The following is a 22,307-nucleotide window of genomic DNA, read 5'->3' on the forward strand; positions in this document are numbered from 1 at the left end:
ATGGGAACTATGTGTAGTCCAACAGTGACTCTATACATGCTCTCTGATTTGCAACCAGACCAAGAACAAACACAGTAGAAGACATCTAATTCTTACCTTGACCCTGGGCATCCAGTAAACGACCACAGAGAATCAGAAGGAGCTGGAAGGTGGAGGAAGGCACACCCGCTCGGAGCGCTCTGCATCTCGCACCACTCTGGCTCCTTGCAGCCATGACACCATGGGATACTGCGGAAAAAAGACGTATGTAGTGGAAAAACAAGCTATTAAGACACTGAGAAGCATTTCCATTTTATTTGCACATTTGATATAGTTGGGGGAGGAAAGGCCCATTAAACACATGATATGAAAAAATAAGAAAATATGAGACTACTGGGCTCATGGGGCCCGGCTGGAGAGATAAATCATCTGGCAGATATTTGATTCACCAAATGTTCAGCACTAAATAATAGTCTCCAGCCAACGTAACACAGCTATTAATACAGAAAAACATTCCCTGACCAACAATTTATCAGATTTTAATAACACAATTGTAAACATGCACTCAAAAAAACATTTATTGTATTCCCATGAATCTAATAAAGTATTGTATGTTAGAACATTCAAACAAATAAACACAACTTAAAACATTGTAGGACTTAATATTGAGTTAAATAAATCCCAGTAACAGATGAGTTTTTAAATGAATCAACACTATTTAGATGCAATAAGGTCTCCTTTAGGCCTCATCACACTTGATGAATGAATATAAGATGTAGCCTACCTTTTCAAAAATTCTCTAATCTCTCTAATACTGCTTTCTTTACAGAGAAAACAAATGAATTGACATATAATGTGGGCAAAGTTCCATCCTGTCACTCAAATAACTGATGCACACTGCAGGACAAGTTTACTAAGTGCTATCATTCACCCTGACTTCTCACAACAAGCTTCCGAAGCAAGAATGAAATCAATAAGCCTACACTTTGTATGCAGTAATTTATATTCAGATCTTGACACCCAAGAAGAAGATTAATTATTTGGCACCATCGTATCACTGGACACATAACTAAAGCCAATTTGCTGTCTCCCCAAATACAACAAAAAACACTATGCAACTGACAGGCATTATGTTTGATCACCAACCATTAAATCTCGTCCCCAAATTCTTATTCTAGAGTCCAGCAGCAGACTGTGTTTGCCACCACTCAACAGTGGTAAATGAATGAGTATTGAATATTTAATGGTATTAAAACCTCCAATCAGTAACTGTGATTATAAGACAATGCATTCTACGCATCAAAGCCTGTATGAAATTGTGATTATGTCTGAGTGCTGCAAAAGAACAAAAGTTTTTTCCTGCACCTTAGTTTGAGAGAAACCCAGGGAGACAAACAAACAGAGAAGCACAAGGTACCACATCTCAGTTTTTCTAGTGTTTCAAATAATTCAAATTCTGGTGTTGTATTCATTGGCATTATTTCCCCAATTAGAAATCTAAAGAGCCAGTAAGAGCTTTATAACCAGGAAGAAGAACCAGGATGTCACCTTGCTGTGCCATAGCCAAAAAATTCTACTGAGATTGCTGTAAAGAAAAAATATATAATTACTTCAAATTTCTTCAAAATAAACAAACAAATAAATTGCAATACTAAATAAATTTTGCAACTGGCTTCCAAACAAGGTATATTGTGGGTAACTAGAGTGACTTTTTTGTCTTTTGCTTCAAGATAATTCTTGATCCTACAATCAAGTAAAGGTTTATCTGCTCATGATGTGCTTCAGCGACGTTTTTCAGTTGTCTCACGCGTGTCTGGTGGCAAATGATATGTTTATAATCAACTGCCAAAAACACTGACTATTGAGAGCATACAGTTCATTTTGCATAATGTAGTCATCACCTGCATAATTTCTAATACAGTAAATGGTCAAATTTTACTTCAGAGATTCCTCCTTCTGCAGGCAATTTGGATTATTTATGAGTTATGCTGTCACAGCAGAATATTAACCAGAGCTGAAAACCATTCAGGCATTCAGGTAACAAAATTAATATTTAGAGGAAAACATGCTGGTCATAAAACATCTTTAAGTATGAATAAAATAATATAATAAAATGGCATTCAAACTTATTAATACAGATATATAAAATTTTAACTTTAAACAATGAAGACAGTCGGCAAACACTCTGTCAACATACATTCCTTTAAAGTTTGTGACTAACTTTTGAAATAGAAAAATAAAAAAATAAATGAGTTTCAGAAAAGGAATGTCTAAAACATACTGCAAGTCTCATTTCTATGATAATATACCATGAAGAACTCATAATCTACTGCTACAGATGGCTACTTTACACCCCTACGCCCAAGATACACACACACACACACACACACACACACACACACACACACACAGACACACACAGTACCTGTCCTGTATCTGCTCCTCCGTGTTGCGTCCCTGCTGTATATCCCACAAACAAGTCCAGCTCCCACTGCTGCTTGAGTGAGTTTCTTCTCCTTGCCTCCGCTCTACACTCACAACTGGCTCAGCACTCTTCCCTTTCTCTGGCCAAACAGCCCATCTGCAAAGATAGAGGGAGGGGAAAAAGAGGGGAAAAGGAAAAGAGAGGAGAGGAGAGGAAAACCAATGGATGGGAATGAGAAGAAAAGGAGAGGAGAGACAGATTGCTTTGATAATGTAGATTGTCAGGAGCTGCATTCTGCGTGAGCCAATGTGCACAGAGTAAAAATCGCAGAGTTAAAACTAATTTGATTTCACATTCCCTCAGCGCTGCTGTTTCCTTTTCTACTCATTTGTTCGGATTTCAGCTTTTGAGCTTCAAATCACAAGCCTGGCTGCTGTGCACTTAAATCACAATCTATGTAGGATCTTATTGAGGCACCGGACAGTGTAGCGCGCCCCTATAGCCTTTCAATGCACAAAGTAACACAACACATTTGAAATTCACAATAAGATGCAGGAAAACAAAAGTATTGTAGAAAACTCTTCTCTCTTTATCAAAGGATGATAGCTGGATAGATGTCCCATGCTACAGCCTTAAATCAATAAAAAAAAACAAAAAACAAGACAGTGAAACAGTAGTAAGGACAAAGGGCAGCAAAAAAAGGAGCTAGACCAAGCTGGAAATTGCATTACAAAAACACCAAAGATATATTTGAGGTCCAGAGCTGCAACAATTAATATGAAATTGTACAGGTACAATAAATATAATATAATATAATATAATATAATATAATATAATGAAAATAACCGTTAGTTGCAGGCCTGTTTAGGTCAATTACAGCTGGGTCTTCATTAAATAATTTGTCTGTCAGAACTCAATATATCGTCCTCAGATTTGACTTCCATACATGGATGTCTGCCTCAAAAATCCAGTATTAGTCAGGGTGCACAAAAAACCCTGCTGTCAAAGTACTTTACAAGATGATAATAACAATATAGAAAGCTGATGGATAAAGCTCTCCCTACCCTGAACAACTACAACTTCCGTCAAAGCGCCTTTGTGCAAGAACTGTCAGCGCTAATGGATCAACTCAATAAGGAAAGTGTGCATCCTTTACTTAGGTTCTCATGATTTTTCAACCAATGCTTTGCAATTTAGGCATGGATTTGCATATTGCAGTCTCGTTTTTTCTTTATACCAGATAAAAATGGGCTGATTTCTGAACTTGTTTTACTACTGATAAATGTCTCTGTAGGCTCTGCTTGTAATGTGATTTAATTATTTTAGAGTTTAGGTCCATACCAAAAAGGTGTTGACATTATTTTTGCAACCCCTCTATAACTACATCACTGCCTTTGAAGACAGGAAGGTCAGAGCAGAGAGGAGCTCAGCCAGATACCCTTGAGATTGTAAGAATTTAGCAACTTCCACAAAAACATAAGCTGACGCAGGGACTTGAACCCAGGTCTACAACTGAAGGACACTCCCTGCTGACTGCACACCCTGCTGTCCAAAAGGTACATTAGTCATATGGCACCCTCACCTTTGAATTCACTGATTCTCTCCTTAAAATAGAAAAAACCAACACCGTGTGTCTAATTATAGCCACTGTACATTCAAGCTGAAATTAAACAACATCAAAACAATAAGGCTGGGTGACATTAGGCAGCCTTACATGTGGCTTCTATCATTACTGCTCTCATGGCTTTGTGTTTAACTAAATAGTTGCTAGCTGTACACTGGAAAATAACCATTATACTCACAGACAGGTCCTTTAATTCTCACTTATTGGAGCTGTGTCAAATAATTATGTATAATATGATGGTATAAATGGAAAAGGAAAAATCTAAAAATACCCTATGCCACACTGGTGAGATTTACATTTTGCTGACAAACTATTTGGCATAACATTTTGTCTTTTTGTGTTGTTTTCTACATCATCCAATCAAGCCAGATGAAAAGTAGCTTATCGCTAACTCTGGTACAGTTTAGGAGCTGTGAATTGTCAAATATATTTATTTACTTATTTAGGAGAACAAGCTTCAAAACAGCAAAATGTCAAGACGGGGCAACAGTTTATATTCCGAAAGGCTTAGGACCACTAACATAGAGCCACATCAACACCCCTGACAATGCATATAAAAGTTTTAACTAGACACAGAAGCTCAGTATACTGTGGAGGACAGATATCTGCCAGGCAACTGATGATGTAGCACCTACTGCAATGCCACCACAAGTGCCAAATTTAATCAACGCAGGTTTGCAAAGTTTTGAATATATCATAGTCTAATAAAGTGTATGTTTTCTTATATAGATGTATGCACACTTTTCTTTAAGTTTCCATTCCAGTACTATTTAGAGATCCCAATACGCATGAATATTTAAATATTTATTTATTTATTTTTATTTAATAAGCAGAAATAAAACATTTATACTGCATGCAAAAAAAAACTGCATGGGATTAGCATATAGTGGGTAAGACTGTAAAGGGGGGACTCTTGGGTACACAAAGAGCCCATCTGCATTCAGATATCTTGAAGTGAGAAATCGAATGATGCTTTTGAAGATGGCTGTCACAGGTTCTCCTTCGCCAAAATTTAGCCTGATTTTGCAACATTATTTAGGGCCCTTCCTGACGCTCAGGCATGTTTATGATTTGGTGCTATACACATAAAACTGTCTTGAATTGCTTCGATGCTTCAGATCAGCCATTCCCAGACTTCGGATGGTCCCAGTTTCCAAGATCGTAAGTTGTTAGTCCGACTCTGGCGTGGTCATGTGCTTTAAGTTGTAAATTGGAGATGACATGGATGCTACTAATTGTAAGGAGTGCTAGTGTATAGTAGGGAATTTGTTATCAGGGTTAATTCTAATAAATAACATTTCTAATTAATTTATTTCACTCTATGTGGACAGCAACTATCAGTTAACTTAATACTATCTTACAAATTACATATAACCAAAAATGCTATACAATACATAAATTAATAAAAAGTCATTCTCCATCTTTCTGCATATGTTCCCAAAAAAGAACTCGAAAACATGTGTAACAAAATTTTCTCTGACTTTCCAAGTTGTTGTTTGGACTTGAGGGGGCATTCACATGAATTTTCGAGTTGGGAAATCATTTTTCGCATTATTCTGACACCACATGAATACACTATTGATACTGCACCTGCTACGACTTACAGTATGAAAGACAAACAGATCTTATAATGCATTCATGTGGTGTTGGAATAATGCGAAAAATGATTTCCCAACTCGAAAATTCATGTGAATGCCCCCTCAAGTCCAAACAACAACTCAGAGAGTCACAGAATGATTTGTTATACATATTACATATATGTAATATATATAATACATGTGATATTACATATATGTAGAAATAAAGTGAACAAGAGTAAGTGGTTGGTTGATAACCTTTTATGAATTCATGTATAGAATAACATTTTAGGTCGCATGCAATTTGTAATATAGCATTAAGTTGCCATAAGTAACCATTAGTACTCTATGCTAGTACAACTGTTAGAACATCCAGAGAGAAAAGCGTACCAGCATGGCGTGTCCGTTGATTAGACACGTCATGCGCTCGACGTAGCCTAGCAACTGAACCGACATCATGAGTGATAACATGCTACCTGTTCTCCAACCCCTCCTCGGAAATCTTGACCAGACAACAAAAAACAAAAGTCTGAAAACTGTTGTTGAAGTATTTATTCACTAAATCAGCTGTTAAGATACAGTTTCACAAAATCTTATTTCATACTGTTATGAATAAAATGTCTATGGTGAACAATATGCCATTAGAACAATGAACCATTAGTTTATTGTTGCCTTAAAATGGAAACTGAGAGGGGAAAAAAATCTGAGATTTTGATAAAGCTAAAATATTTTGAGGCAAAAAAGTCACAATCTTATACAAGTATCAGAATTAACCCATGAATTGTATCAAGTCACAATAAAACAAGAATAATGTTGATACATTTCAAGAACAAAATGTATATTACAATTGGACTGGATGTGTTTGATCAAATGTTGTTGTGCAAGTTTTAACATTTCCTTGCTGTTCATATGCACAGTGTATTTACTATTATACTGACTTTATTCGAAAAATATTTAACATATTTTATATTTTACTTTACTTCATACTTCATTAATGTATATTGATGCCTATTCTTACATTACGTTCTTTCTTCTTGTATTTTTTATTGTATTGCTTAATTTTTCCTGATTTATTATCCTTCTTTCTATCACTTACATATCTCTGCTGCTGTAAGACTGAAATTTTCCCATGGGGATAATAGAGAGTTACCTACCTACTAATACCTTTAATACTCTTATAGGAATCATGTTATAAAACACGACATGTGTATGTTTTTAGTTGTATAATGTAAAGTTTCCCTGGGTTGCTACAACCTTCCTAAATTTACATAAAAGATAATACATGACTTCTGTGTCCTCAGTGGAAGCCACAGTCACTCAATACCAGGTGAAATGTATCTGGGAAATGATTGTCAGGAACAAAAACACAGTCAGGACAGACAGGATCTAAGCTAAAACTATGGAACCATAATTTCTCTGCAAGGGTACTAATGAATATGCCTGTTCTTTGGAGGAGTTGTGGTACATTTTAAGTGTTTTGTGGGGACATTAGCCATCTGTCGTGTGCATTTTTAATTAAGAGAATTTGAGCATCTTGAAATTTTATTTCAGGAGTTGGATTTCTGCAGGGGACCTTTTTTTTTGAAAACATCAGAATCCATATTCAGTTCAATGGCAGTGATATCACGTCTATTTTTTCTCTATTAGCTGATTGAAAGCACGTTTTTCAGGGCTTTTTTTTTAACCCACCCTTTCAGTCATAACCCCCATCAAGTTGTGACTCATTCCTACAAACAGAAGCAAAGCAATTAAACTTGTCTGCCGCTGTTAATGAGATGTTGAGTGTTGAATGGATTTGGTCTCATGAGGGGTGTCTGTAATTGCTTGCTTGATTTTGGTTAGTGGAATACGAGTTGCAAGAATTTTACTGCCATACTTGTTTTTCATACTTGATGAGCAACAGTGTGTTGTGAGAAAAAAATACACAATATGAGGACGTTTTTTTAGGAACACTATTCTCATTATGCTTTTGGACATATACACACTAACACAGACTGGTCCAACAATATACAGTGACCACAAGAACTAAACATTTGACTTCCAGACAGATCCACCTGGAAGATGAGAGACAATCTGCAGCTGAGTCTCTTTGGCTCTATTATATTTACATGGAAATCTCCCTTGCAAATTGCCATATTCCTTTTCTTTCTTTTTTTTAAACACTGTTTATTTCTTTTTATTTTTGTTTTTACACAAGGTCAAAGGGGTACATACACAGACAGAAGCAGAAAAACAATATAAAAAGAGATCAAATATCAAATTAGGGGAGAGACAGATGAGGGAAAAAAAGATATATAAAAATAAACAGATCTCAAACTTAAAAACGCTTCCCTTTGTATTTTAAGTTGTTTTGTTACATCAAAGAATGCAGTATAGGACAAAAGGTAGATTGATATGCAAATATCATGCATACACACAATTCCACATTCAAACATATATAGGTGTAAACACATATGCCTTGTTCACACAAATACAGACATGATTATTCTTATCTGTGTACACATATGACTGTTTGATGTACAGACAAAAATAACAATCAATTATATCAATAAGTAAAAGATGTAATCTTTACATACCTTTAATTGACATGTATCAACTTTAAAAACGAACTTTGACTCCAGTCTTCACCCTCACAAAGCCTCTGACCCGCATTCAAAAATTTCATTCTGTTTCTTATTTCTATAAACATCCTGTTCAAGAACCCACTGATGCCTCAAAAACATTCTGAACATTTTTTAAACAGTTTATTAGTTTTCCTTTACTAGTAAAAATGACAAGGACAATGTTTTCCATCCCCCATCCCATTTTCCCAGACCTTTACCAATAAAACATAAATAAACCATCACACTGACAATAATGTACAACTAACAAAAGCTGTATGTGTGACACAAACCCACAAAAATAAGCAACAACACAGCAGTGCCAAAATAAAATATAAAATACAGAAAAAATATGTCTACACTGTAGGTATTACTCTAAATGCCATTCTTGCGTCAAAGATGAGTATGTATATAATTTTTTTAGACACAATAACCTTGGTGCCTTATGTTTGAGTATCTCTAACACGTGTTTATGAGGAACAAACATCATTCCTTTATTGAACAAAAATAATTAATATCTCCCTCCCAAAACTGTTCTAATTAGGATATTACAATCCATAACACCTACAATTTTCCTGTAAGATTGGATTTTGACATTTTAAACTGTGGGAAATCTGTCCACGCAAAAGTGAACGACTCAACAGAAGTTTAGACTCAAATATTAATTTTTAAATTTACAGTATATGCATCACATTAGAAAAGCCTGGAGTCCAGGTGACCTGTCGGATGCTCGTTCAGTGAGCACACTGAAGGACAAAGTGTTGATGTTAGACCAGAGGCTATACCTGGGCATTCATTACCTGACTTTCTGTAAGTCATCCACTCACAGGCCGCCACGGGCTGAAGGAATCATTATACTGGAGGACATAAGGACATCCAAGAACAACATCCTTGATCTGCTAACAGTACCATGAAATTAACTGCCCTTGTGGCACTTATTCAGTCTCTTTATCGTCCAGTCATGTTCATGAAAAATTCATGAAAAATCAATAAATTAATACAGCAAGAAACTTAACAAACCAAACATAATCCAGACATGTACTAAAAAAAACTATATTTATCTTTATAACAATCACGTTTGTTCTTAACAGTGATTCCATAGTAAACACATAAACTAACACAAGATATTGCCATGCAGTCAGCGTGCACTGTGCTGTTTCGTCCCTCGGTTTATTGCACTGGTGATCCTGATAAGAATCTGGGCTTCTAGTTGAGGGACATGACGGGTCTCCTGAGCATACTGAGGATGATTAAGAATATCGTTGGAGCTGCAATCACAGCGACGGCAGTAGAGAACTGTGGGAAATAATATGAGCAAATTGTCAGCAAGATGTTACAACACAATTAAATATAAATAAATAAACAAAGTCCAGTGAGTCTGATATGAATGCTCACGTGCTGCCAGTCGCTTTATATATCAACTCAAGTATTGAACTGAAGTAGAGACACTCATACATTACTTGAGTATTTTTGTTTGATGCTACTTTATACTTCTAATATACCATATTTCATAGGGAAATCTTGTACTATTGCACTGCATCATTTGACAGCCTCAGTTTCTTTAAAGGGACAGGTCACCCCAACTGTGGAGCTATTTATCCATCAAGATTGTTTTAGTGTGAGTTTTGGCAATATTTGCCATGGAGATGTGTGCCTTCTCTTCAATATAATGAGAATCAAAGTGTCAAAAAATACATTTGAAAAACTTAACAGAAATGTCTCCTCAAAGAAATCATAACCCAGTTACTCAAGATAATCCACAGATCTTTTTTGTGGGCAGTTTCTTGTAATTAAGGGACTTCTTTCTTTCCACTGAACTACAGCCATCAAAAAAACTCAACAAGTAGGAGGAAAAATATGCATTTGATTTTGGGGTGAACTGTCCCTTTAAGATTGTGCATATTTTGTTTTTTTTTGTTTGTTTGTTTTTTGGGTTCTGAAACCTGATGGCTTGTTATTTTATACATTATATAAAAAAGGAATTATAATATAAACTTGTATAACTGATGAATAAGGTATTACATTCTGTATGTTTTACCTAAATGTTGAGCAGTGAAATATTAAAGATTATTGAGATAGCATGTGGGAGTTTGCAATAGATGAATAGATTATAATATTAATGATCAACAACAAGGTTCTTTTATATATGTAGACCATTTTATCACAGGTTAACTATATATATGCATACACCTAAGACCAAAACTAAAATGCTATTTGTATTTTAATGCACCAACAATAATAAAATTAAATTATAAAATACGGTCTGGAAAGGCATAATTAATACTTTTAATAATAGTTTTGATAGTGTAAAGGCAGAAAGAGTAGGATTGTTTTTTTTTTTTATAAACACAACATTCAAAGTTGGCCTGTTGGTTATGATTTGGCACCTGGTTGCTACGTTTTTACAGAGTCCTGCCTTCACTCCTGCAGGCTGTTATTGGCTTAGACTACACACCCACTGCCCAAAGACTGACGCCGCACACAGCAAAAACAAAACAGTACAGGCAGGCAGCAGGGAGCGCTTCTCATTTCTCCATTTTGTTCCTCCTCTTCTCCTCGCTCCTCTGTCCTGTTGCCTGTGAACGTGAAATCGATCCTAACACGCCATATTGAAGGATGTCTCCAATCCTAAAACGCTTCTCGAGGAGAGAGGATCGAAGAGAGAGGAGGCTCGGTGGAAGAACCATGAGCGAGGATGCAGAAGTGATTATTTGATATATATATTGTTTATATATATCTATACATTGTTTTTCAGGAAAATCCAACTCATTCTGTATATATTTTAGGTGATACTTGTAATATATGAAACTTTAGGATATGACACTAACCTTAATAGCAGCAGCATACGTCTTCTGGAAAGACTGAAGATACACATTGAAGAGGGCAAGGCTGCAAGGCAAGTATGAATCTGAATCTCCTGAGTCCCTGCATCTATTGGAAGTAAATACACAATTATTTTTCTGTGAGATTTATGTTGGAGAAAGCATTCGACACTCAACTAATGTACCATATAGAGACATGCAATCTGAACACACCTTTTGTACAAAGCACTTAGAAGCGAGCTGTTGTTTGCCAGAAACAGCTCTGAAAGGCCGAGTTCAGTCAGTAATGACAGCGGCAGCCTGAATCCCTCTTCAGCAAGGAGGCCAAGGTTGTACCATCCCTGTGGAAAAAAACACTATTGCTTATGTACACACAAGTGCAACTATGAATAAACACAAGATTAAAAATCTATTTACAAGAGGCAGACCTGCGGCTCATTCTTCAGTGCTGCCTGTGTGTACATCTCTGCTGCGGCAAACAAGTCTTTCTGCCTGTCACCTTGGCCCTCATACAACAGGTCGCCCATCCTAATCAAGGCTGGAGAAAAAAACAGAATTAAAATGGTTTTAATTGCAAATGTTTGCCAACAAGTCTCTAAATACTGAAGTACAAAAGGATAGTTATTTACCGTACGTGTCAGGATCTTGACTTTGGATTGTAAGGTTGAAATATCTCAACATACAGTTTGATGCAAAAGCAGGATCCAGAAAACCTTGCTATGGATGTACAGAGTGAAGAAATGATTCTTTACAAATGACAAGAATTCATAAAACAGCAACAATACTATGACACCACAGTTGAGACAGAGATAACTCACCGTATTTTGTTCACACAGATACGCCACATTGAACTGAGCAGCTGCATACCCAGACTCAGCGGCCATCATGTAATATAACAGTGAGCTGAACCTGTTGAAAAGCAACAGTGTTAATTTGCTGGGTAACCCTTTATTTGAAGGGGTGTGCATAAGACTGTCATTGCACTGTCATAAACATGTTGTGAACATGAAGGAGGATAACTGTCATTCAGTCAGTTATGTACTTTATTATTATGCAAAGTTGACATTATTTGAGATGTCTTTCCTATGACAACTTGACATTGTCAAACTTAAAGGAACTGTTTTAGTCTTATGCACATCCCTTCTAATAAAGTGGTGCCATTTGCTGCAATTGCAATAATCAAGTGGCCTGATCGGGATGTTTACAGGTGTGGACAGAGACGAAGATTACATGTCACTCTTGAGATATGAGTCCAAGCCTTTCCGCAGGACACTGCCCAGGTATCCGTTGTGCTCAGCTGCCCACTTCACCCACCTGCAGTCAGTGAAAGAGACATTTCAGTCATGACATAAGGAAAATATATATAAATATATTAAGTAAAACGTATAAAAAGGGAAGTAGCTGACAAAACGGCGTCCGATGGACGTCTTCTGATGCGGCCGGGTATCCCAGTGGTCCAGATGTCAGCAAGTTGAAGTGCTCCTCTGATGTGCCCTCTCTCTGCTGACTTCAGATAATACTGATAGGCCATAAACTGTCAGAAAGACAAATGATTTACCCTGAAGCACTCAAGAATAGTCTGTAAGCATCAGGTGGGACCAAGTCATTATTTTGCAAGTCACAGAGAGGTCTGAAGTCTTTGCACTCACATCCCAAATACTAAATTTTGAGTTTCAAGTTCTGAAAAAGTCATAATTTAACAGTGAGTTACTTAACTATTAGGCATGCATTATCTTGCTAACTATGTTAATATTAACAATAACTGTACTTGGTGCAACTTCAAATGTCAAATAAAGTCTGACATTGCTGTATGTTGTTTTTGGCCTGCATGTTTACTCACGCTCCAGTACATTTTTTGTTGACCACCTTGTAGTTTTTGTACGCAAACAAAACTCTTCTCTCCTGCAACATGATTGGATACTGCTGGATTTGTTCAAAAAGAGTGAATCTGGAGAATTAAGTGTCAGCTTGAATAAATAGCGCTAATGTTAACTGGTTCAGGAAATAAAGGGAAATGAGCATTCATAACATTCACAGAACACTTTTTCCAATAACATACATACCATGACATACATTTTTAATCTTTGTCGCTTTGGGAAGTTATTTTGTATTTTCAAGTCAAAAGGCTCAAGTACAAGTGAAGTCAGCGGGGTTAAAATTCCAAGTTGAGTAGCAAGATTTTTTTTGATTTTCTTGAACCGAGTGTAAAGTCAAAGAGTCCAAGCCATGTGACTCAATTCAACACCTCTGCTAAACACACAAGTAGATGATCACAGAGAGCATTTATACATGGACTGACCTGGTCAGCAGCTTTTCCTGGATAAAGACCCTGTGAATACACCACACCAAGATTCAAAGCAGCGTCTGGACAGTTGAGATGATCAGCCTTCTCCCACAGCTGCACTGCCTGCTCATAGTCATGCTCAAACTGCTCGTAGTACCAGGCTAGAGCATTGATGGCAGGAACAAAACCCTGTGGGAGAGAATAATGTGAGAAGAAATATACAGAGTGCAATCCTTGAATGAGCTGAATGTTTGTTTTTTTTTTACAACAGAATGCAGACTATTAATGTTATAGTAGAGATAATAATTGAGTCGTGAAGGAAAAATTAACATTTAAAGGGCTAGTTCACCCAAAAATGAAAATTCAGTCATTATCTACTCACCCTCATACCGACTGAGGGCTTGAGTTTATTTTGTTAGTCCACAAAACACCGCTGGAGTTTCACAGGAAAACAACCAGAGACAAAACATAAAAACTATCCTAGTCTCATCATGATGTTTGCACACTGTCACACCACACACACCCAGTTCAGACAGTGCGCATGTGCACATGAACATGTCTCCAAGCTAAAGATCGACAGTGAAGATTCAGCCTGAAAACATGGTGTAAATAAGTCAGCTTGACATGTTGTTTTGAAAACTGGTCACCATTCACTTCCATTGTTTGGGAGACTCTGAAAAACTGTTTTCCTGTGAAACTCCAGCAGTGTTTTGTGAACTAAAAAACTAAACCAGACCTTCAATCAGCTTGAGGGTGAGAAGATAATGACTGAATTTTCATTTTTGGGTGAACTATCCCTTTAACCATACAAAACCTGGTCCATTGCTTTCTTCAGGAAAGTGACAGCTTTTTGAATGTCCTTTTCAACCCCATGTCCCTACAGAGAAACAAATATAGTATAATAATAGGATATGATAGTAATGATAATACCAAGGGAGAAAGTGCTCTTTAAGTAGATTAAAATAGTTTTGTTACTCATCAGATGTGATTCTGACCTGCAGTAGGACTATACCATAGTCATACATTGACACCGGGTCTTGCCATTGGACAGCTCCTCTCTCATAGTGTCTTACAGCCTTCTGGATGTTTGGAGACACTCCCTGCTGTCCCCAGAACAGCATGCGGGCAATCGCTTGCTGCAAGACAGTTGGGCAATTATTACTAAGAATTTAATGATAAAACTTTGTTCGAGTGTCTGTGGCCATTTTCTCTTACTCCAAAACTTTGAGACACACAGCTAAAACTTAAGGTCTTATTTGTTGAAATTTGTGATTTATTTGTTTTCTTTTTTTGTATCACACGTGACTCTATCTGACTTTCTGTGCTTGTGTATTTACTGGCAACTTAAACATCTTAGTGGTAAGGTTGCAGATTATAACCAATTGAATACCCCTTGCATCACCCTCCCCTTCCAAGCAAGTAGGACAACCTACATGAAACTCACGAAAGGCCCTTTCTAAGGCCAGCGTTTGGTTTGTCTATTCTGGGCTACTGTTACTACTATTATTTCCTAAGTACCCCGAAGAAGACTGTCATATCGAAATGTTGATAAATTAAAGAACACTGGATGACATGTGGCTACAAGTGTGCAGCTATTTTCTCCCACAACCTGTACTTTTCCATGGCCTACACCTCACCAGTATTAGTTTGCATTCTTCCCTCCAGTCATCACTACTATTTTTGCCATAGTCTGACAATAACAGTGCGGTCACACATGCACAAAATTTGCATTCTTTCTTTGCATTTATTCAACGTAATTACAGACGTGTCTGTTGTTTGATTCAGCAGGTAATGACCACTCAACTTAATTTACGCTTGTGTGACCACAGCCTAAATCCTCCTAAATCTATCACCTTCAAAAAGCAGAGAGAGCAAAACAGGACACCTCGGCTTCAGCTGCTCCTCTGCGTGCCTGCAGTTTCAGCCATTGGAAGATATGATGTTCCTCATTGGTCTGGAGATTCAACACCTCCTCATTGTTCAGGTAAACAGCCTCAACAAATGTCTAAAAGAAGAAAAGAAAGGGAGAAGAGACATGCAGAAGTCAATAGATTTTGCTTCATTTTGTTCCTTCAGTCCCAAGACAGTAGTCTAGAAATGCAGCTTTGTACTTGAAATAAAATGTGAACCACGTTTGAGCGCTGTAATATTACCAAAGGTATCATACTGTTATCTTTCTTCATATGGAAAGCAGTGACAAAGGTAAACTTATTGATGATGGAAATCTGAAAACTATAGCCACAATAAGGGGGAAAAATAATATAATATCATATCACATATCAGCTCATATGTTGTAATGAGCCCAGAGCTACCTGTGAGTTTCCTCCCAGCCTCTGCATTACAGATTTATATGACAGAATATATTGTACAGATACTATTGTTTGATATTTCATGTTAATACCAATGTATATTAGGCAAGAAAGGTTGCTACTGACTCATATAAACACAGATAGGTTTAGTGGCAGGCAGGGGTGTAAAAAAGGAACCCACACCTACTCCAATGATTAGCTTTGAGTACAACATACAGTAGAACTGTGTTACTTTGGAACTAAATATGATGCACAATTAGCTCACCAAAGCATCCGGTTACAAATATATACATCACCTGATCTGGTGTGGGATTATGACGGTCTAAAGTTGTCTGCTGAGCAATGTTTGCATAATATGCATAAGCAAGGTCTGGGTCTGCGGGGAGGCCATGGATGCCCTGGTGGTGCGCGTAGCCAAGACGCAGAAGTGCTAATCGATCATCGTTCTGGGCTGCCAGCAGGGCCAGGAGCCAAGCCTGTGCCACACACACAAGGTGATATGAGAGCATAAAAAAAAAAACTGGACATGTTCACCACTGGAACAGTTTTACTGTACTGTAGCCGACCCAGCAACACGCACCTTACTGGGCTGTTTCTCGACTCCCAGGCCAGAGCTGTAGAGCACCGATGACATGTGCAGAGCTCGGTTGTCAGCTAAGCAGCCAGCTTGCAGCAGCAGTGGTAATATTCTGCTGACCACCTCAGTGCTGCTCGCTCTGTCCAGCTCATGAAGTGATAAGGAGTATAGTGCTCTGCCCAGAGCTGGAAGACTAACTCCCCTTCCTCCTGCATGTCAGGGAGCAAACTGATTTCAGTCATATATGTTAAATGACACATGGATATCATCAGTGGATAATAAGTAACATATGTGTTCAGATTGTTTACCCAACAAGCAAGCGGGTCAGTCATTAGTGACTCATTCTGTGCAGTCAAACCTTGTTCAAACCCAAAGATCTGACTGTGAATTTTAGTGAAGATCCAAAAGATGCCAAGTGTGTGACTTTGGGGTAATGTGTGTAAAAGGATCTTGAATTTTTCCATTTGATGGGATGAATTTGGATACTTAATATTTAGTGTAAACATCAAACAGCTTCAATTTAGAGTAGGAACAAGCTGATAGAAAATATACTGTATGTACAGTAATGCTGTCACACTTTGTGTGGAATATGTTGATTTTTACAACTGCTACATGGAAAATCTAAAACTGATATTCAGGTCCCTTAACCATCCAATTTCCCCATTTAATGTCCTCTTAAATACTGAAAAAAAAGAAAAAAAAAAGCTCTACATTGAGAGTATATTGCAGAGAAAATTTCACTCAGTTTTCAAAGTTGAGACAAAGATTTTTAATGGTTACACAATTCCTAGAAATGGAAATATTCTCGATGTCTCAAGAGTTATTTTATCCACATCTCCACGATGTATCTGGCATATCTTTGGGACTTTTGCCATCTCAGTCTCAACAGCATCAGTTGACCGTCCAGCAGGTCAAAGTCCTGCATTTGAAATCCTATTTGAGTGAACAAATATTTCTGTAGTTAACCATTTGAGTAGTGGTGGAAGATAACTAAATACATTTACTCATGTACTGTATTTAAGTACAGTTTTGAGGTTCTTGCACTTAATTTGAGTATTATATTGAGTATTTTTACTTTTACTAAACTTCATTTTGGTTGTCAGTATTGTACCTCTTACTCCACTGAATTAATCTGATAAATTAGGAGTTACTCTGCAGATTCAGATTATCAATAGAAAATATTAACAAAAAATCAACAAATAAAACATGGTGTTTTATTGTAGATAAATCTACCCAGACGTATGTAAAGTAACTGAAATTAGCTCCACCTTTACCAGCTGCAACACAAAAGAGATTTACACAAGAATGCATCAAATCCAGTAATATAACGTATTAATCTGAAATGGACAATTCTGCATAATGAGTACTCTTACTTTTAGTATATTTTAATACTGATACTTGCTGCTGATGCTGTGAGTATCTTAGATTTTTAATATAAAAAGCTTCATCTGCAAATGTAATATCAGAAAAATATAGTGGTGTAGAAATTTAAAGTACCTTAATATAGTACTTATGAACAGTAAGTAAACATATTTATTGTCACTTTCCACCTCTAGACAAATTCATTATGTTTTATGCTGTTTATCTCTTACCACATTTGAAAGCCAAAAACTTGGCCAGTTTTGCAGCTTTTCTTCTGTGAGGGACAGTCGCCTCCCACGGTGCACACTGTGACTCTGATGGCAGTCTGTCCTTTACCATCCACATATGAAAAGCATCTAAACAGCTCTCTGAAACAAAAAAAAACATTTTGTGCCTTCAGAAGCTCTGCAGAAGGCCACTGAGAATATTTCTGACATAGTAATTTTAGCACCATCTAGTGGATAGATGAGCTTATTACCAGACTCTGTCTCTTTTCTGGCCTTGAGAGAATATCCGCTGAGTTTCACCGTCATCTCGACTTGAAATGCCTGACAGGTCTGCAACCATCCGGTCAGGTTCACAGTCTTAATAACATCTGGAATAGGGACTTCAGACTGTAGAGGAGGAACTCATCAGACTCAAATGTGGTGCATATTCAACATTGACAGTAACTGTGGTCAGGTGCAGTGCATTACCGTGCTGTCAGGTGATATTCTGTTGCGGTAGTAAACCACTGGTCCAAAATAACCTTCCACACCTCTTATGTATTTCCCTCCACCAATCACAAAATATCCCTCTGTGTCATCCAGCATGACCACATGACTCAACCTGTGAGACGCAGAACACTTGAGGTGCATTTTAATTCCTGATGTAAACATAGATTGATCAATTTGTCATGTTAAAAGCAAGGAAACTAAAAGACTTGTAGACTTACATATGTTCCACAGAATGAACCGTCCTCTGCTCTTTATCCATACACACCATGGAAACAGTCACCTGGGAGGCAGTGACAATTACCACTTTATGTTCCATTATTATCATTATTTGCACACAGTAAGGGTTATCCTGTTGTCAACAGGAGACTACTCACCGTTCTACCCTGCAACATCACACTTATTTGGCACCACTCACTTAAAGGCACCTTGAATGGAGTCACAAACGCAGAGGATTCATCATGATCTCCATACATCTGGAAGTGTAGCTGGCCTGTACATATGATCAAAGGCTAATGTGAGTCCAGGAACTAGTGCTGTGTGTAATTAAATAATGTGAATACTGGAGAGTTGAGAGGAAAATCTTAATTATACCTGAATTTATGAGGAACATTGTTGGTGTGGCGTAGTTTTTATGGGAGTCTATGTGATGAAACACACCACACATGCTACTCTGACAGTATCTGGTCACATATATCCAGATAGAGAACATACACCTGGCAAAAATATAAAGCACAAGCCAGCCAAGCAGATGTTGTAGGATATGTTGTGAGACCATCACTATCCATTTACATACATTTTGCCAATGCCTGCTGTTAGACCACTGTTAAAGAAGAATTTGAATTGATAAGAGACCTTCTAATAACAGTTCTGAGGGGAAACTGTATGTAATTCACAGCAGGAAAAGGATGTATCAATTACAAATATAACTAACATCAGCAAAAAAAAAAAAAAAAGCAAGTACAAAAATATGGCTTACAAAGACATGATCCAAACTAGTTAACTACTACTGCAATTCATTACTAATGCAAATTGCAGTCGTAATTAATTAACTTCACCCCGACACTACATTTATTTATGGAACTGGACCACTGGTGACGTCCTAGAGTAGTCATAGAAGTGAGACAAAATAAACAGGAAATTTTATTTATTTATTTATTAAACTTGGATAGTTTCCCATGATATATTTGACAGAATATGCATGTGTCTATTATAAGGTGACTTTATATAACCCTTGCTTAGTTTTGTTTTTATATGTTTGTGCTATTTACATTGGTTGGTTTAATTAATATTATGATTTCAATTTTTTATTTTCATATATATATTTTCATGTTGAGTTGTTCATATATACATGCATATATATATTTATTTATTTATGCAAATATATTTTCTATGTGTATGTAGCATGAGGAGCTGTGCAACAATTCAATTACCTTTATACCTTGACCTTATAAATATTGTAAACCTTTGTAAAAGAAAACTGACAAATGCTAAAATATTTTTGTTGAAAACGTGGATAAATAACCGAATGAGGAATAATAAATTAGTAAGAAAAAATAATATGAACAGAACATAAAGTTAGTTATGTTTTGTGTGCTGTTATTTTTGTTGTCTTACCATGGAAAAGAGATGACTTTAACACGCCGATACTCCAGAAGCTCACTGCTGTAAGACTCCAGTGTCTTTGTGATACCAAAGCTTTCTCCAGTTGAAGCGTATATTGAAGACAGCAAACACACGGTTTCTGAATGACATAAACAGTTTTTTTTTTTTCAGTTGAAATCTGCAGGACCAAGAATCATCCTAGAATCATTGATCTGCAGCTGTTTCTGAGGATAATATTCTCTTATTTTAAAACACTGACAGACATGTAAGGTTTTCCAAAGCACCACTGAGAATATTTTGGATTTTAAGTACCTTTGCGTTTACTTCTGACCCTCTCTATGACCTTACCTTGCTCCACAGGGCATTGCCTCTTTGAAAATCTTTGAGTTAATTGCAGCATATGTGTGTTCCAGGCAACGCACAGTTGATGCTGTTTTACAGGTCGATCAAAAAAAGGCTTTGGCTGCAACACTGCCGCATCCTGAGCTATGATAAACCTCTCACTGTCATCAAATCCACTGTATCTGACTGACGCCAGCAGCATACAACTCAGCACCCACTGTGTGTCTGGAACAATCCCATCAGCTTGATACACCAACCAATCCGGCAGGTTCAGCTCCATGCTCCTTATTTTGGGGTCACCCGGGATGCAGCTCCATCGTCTCAACAGGTGTGTGGAAGTGCTGCCGGTGTCAAAAGACACAATGCAGTCCAGCTGTACTGTGGCAGGTTCATCACAAGAGTAAAGTATTTCCAGAAGATGGTCTGACAGGGGCTCCTCTGGCGGATTCAGGAGTGTCACCTGGTCTACAGCCCACACTATCTGCATGAGGCAGAATGACATGTTAAAAAGCAGAAGGGACCGGAAGATCACAGAGAACCATGAAGGGAAACCTGCTCCTACCTGCACACTGAGACAGAACACACAAACGTATCTGTAGTGTTTGAACGTCCATGGTTCACACACTGTTTTCATTAATCCCTCCATTAACGAATATCAAGTTGCAAAGAAACAAGAAGCTGTTAAGATCCGGACCTCATCCTGCTCCACCTCACCTGTGGAGAGGCATAGGTAAATATTTGACAACAAACAGTCCCACCCAATCACTGTATACATAGTTCAGTTAAGGTGGAGCTTTGTGATCCGAGTAACATACCAATACTTAACATATAAATAACACTAATATAATTCACCTGTTATGTAGAATCTACATTTACATTTGAAGTAAAATTCTTTGTTTTGGAAAGGTATTTTTCAGCCTGGACCCTATTTAAGTGACAAAAAACAAATCTTTGTTTAATTCTACAGTTGATAAGGGAATCCTAAGTGTTGCGCTACATGTAGTGTAGTGTCTACAACAAATCAACTCATCTTTCATTCAAAATAGTTTATTGCTATCATGCAGGAGTGCCATAAAAGTCTAGACCATCACAGAAGATGCAAAATTATCATTTTCTCTGTACAAATATACTGTATGTATTCATAAATAGAAGCCCAAAAATAAAGAGAAAGAAAAAGTAGGGTGGGGAGTAAAGAGCTTAAGCTGATCCACTCTTGTAACCCAATATAGGTTTCGTTACAGCAGTTGACATGCATCAACATTACAGTGCATTATACTGGGAGCAGATGGACACACACACACATACGCGCACACACTCTCGCACACATTCTGATGGCATAATCCATTTACAGCTCTGTCGTGCAAAAGAGGTACAAATAACACCTTAAAAAAGTACCAGTAGGAAATTGATATATATATGTTTTTTGACTGGTTTCTAAAGTAAAATATTTAAACATGTCTTGTACATCCAAACCACCTGTTACATTACGAGGCTGGGGGAGGCCGACTGTGTCTTTTGCAGCACTTTTTGGTTGTTCATTGGTCAGGAACGTGCTAAGTGTCCCTACTACTTTAGTAATCACCTACAAACTACTAATGCATAGTTTTGTGCTCATACGAAGCTGTCGATATTAAAACTGGCACAATGTTCTTTGTTGTGGTAATCTGAGGATAGTCACTATCTGTAACAAATGTAAACATACTGTACTGAGGATACTGTTAACAGTAACGATACCCTTGGACATTCAGCGTTTAAACTCAGGATCACAGACTTCATATACATGTATATGTATATGTGTGTATATATATATATAGATATATACACACACACATACACACACATATTTTTGTGTTCTGTGTAAAAGGGGCTCAAAGGGCCAAACACACTACAAATACAAAGGCCTCTGACAAAAATAGTGATTTGGCACTTTGACACAACACTTACGGAGCTAAATCTTCCAGAAAAAGGTGGATCACAAAGTCATTACAACTTGAAAATTTCTATCTTATACAGAGCAAATGATTTTGCCTTTTGAAACTATAGCCCTTACCGGCACCCATCCCCTTACTGACAAACTGCTGTGAAGTT

General features: G+C 37.2%; 1 protein-coding gene across 1 annotated transcript; it reads right to left on the minus strand.

Moving 5' to 3' along the window:
* Nucleotides 1-8,137: 8,137 nt before the first annotated feature.
* Nucleotides 8,138-20,920, minus strand: LOC146329029 (protein sel-1 homolog 3). The gene is made up of 23 exons (XM_084718009.1): nt 20,782-20,920; nt 20,226-20,700; nt 19,890-20,016; nt 18,867-18,988; nt 18,650-18,765; nt 18,494-18,555; nt 18,255-18,387; nt 18,038-18,173; nt 17,790-17,927; nt 16,201-16,406; nt 15,917-16,096; nt 15,197-15,316; nt 14,307-14,447; nt 14,126-14,188; nt 13,327-13,500; nt 12,434-12,561; nt 12,258-12,341; nt 11,846-11,936; nt 11,657-11,744; nt 11,456-11,565; nt 11,241-11,368; nt 11,034-11,136; nt 8,138-9,501 (listed from the first exon to the last, which is right to left on the minus strand). The coding sequence occupies exons 1-23, from the start codon at nt 20,863-20,865 to the stop codon at nt 9,412-9,414; spliced, it is 3,099 nt and encodes a 1,032-aa protein (XP_084574135.1). The 5' UTR covers nt 20,866-20,920; the 3' UTR covers nt 8,138-9,411.
* Nucleotides 20,921-22,307: the final 1,387 nt, after the last annotated feature.

The sequence above is a fragment of the Lutjanus erythropterus genome, chromosome 4, assembly GCF_056507025.1.
Source record: "Lutjanus erythropterus isolate fLutEry1 chromosome 4, fLutEry1.hap2, whole genome shotgun sequence".
NCBI lineage: Eukaryota > Metazoa > Chordata > Actinopteri > Lutjaniformes > Lutjanidae > Lutjanus > Lutjanus erythropterus.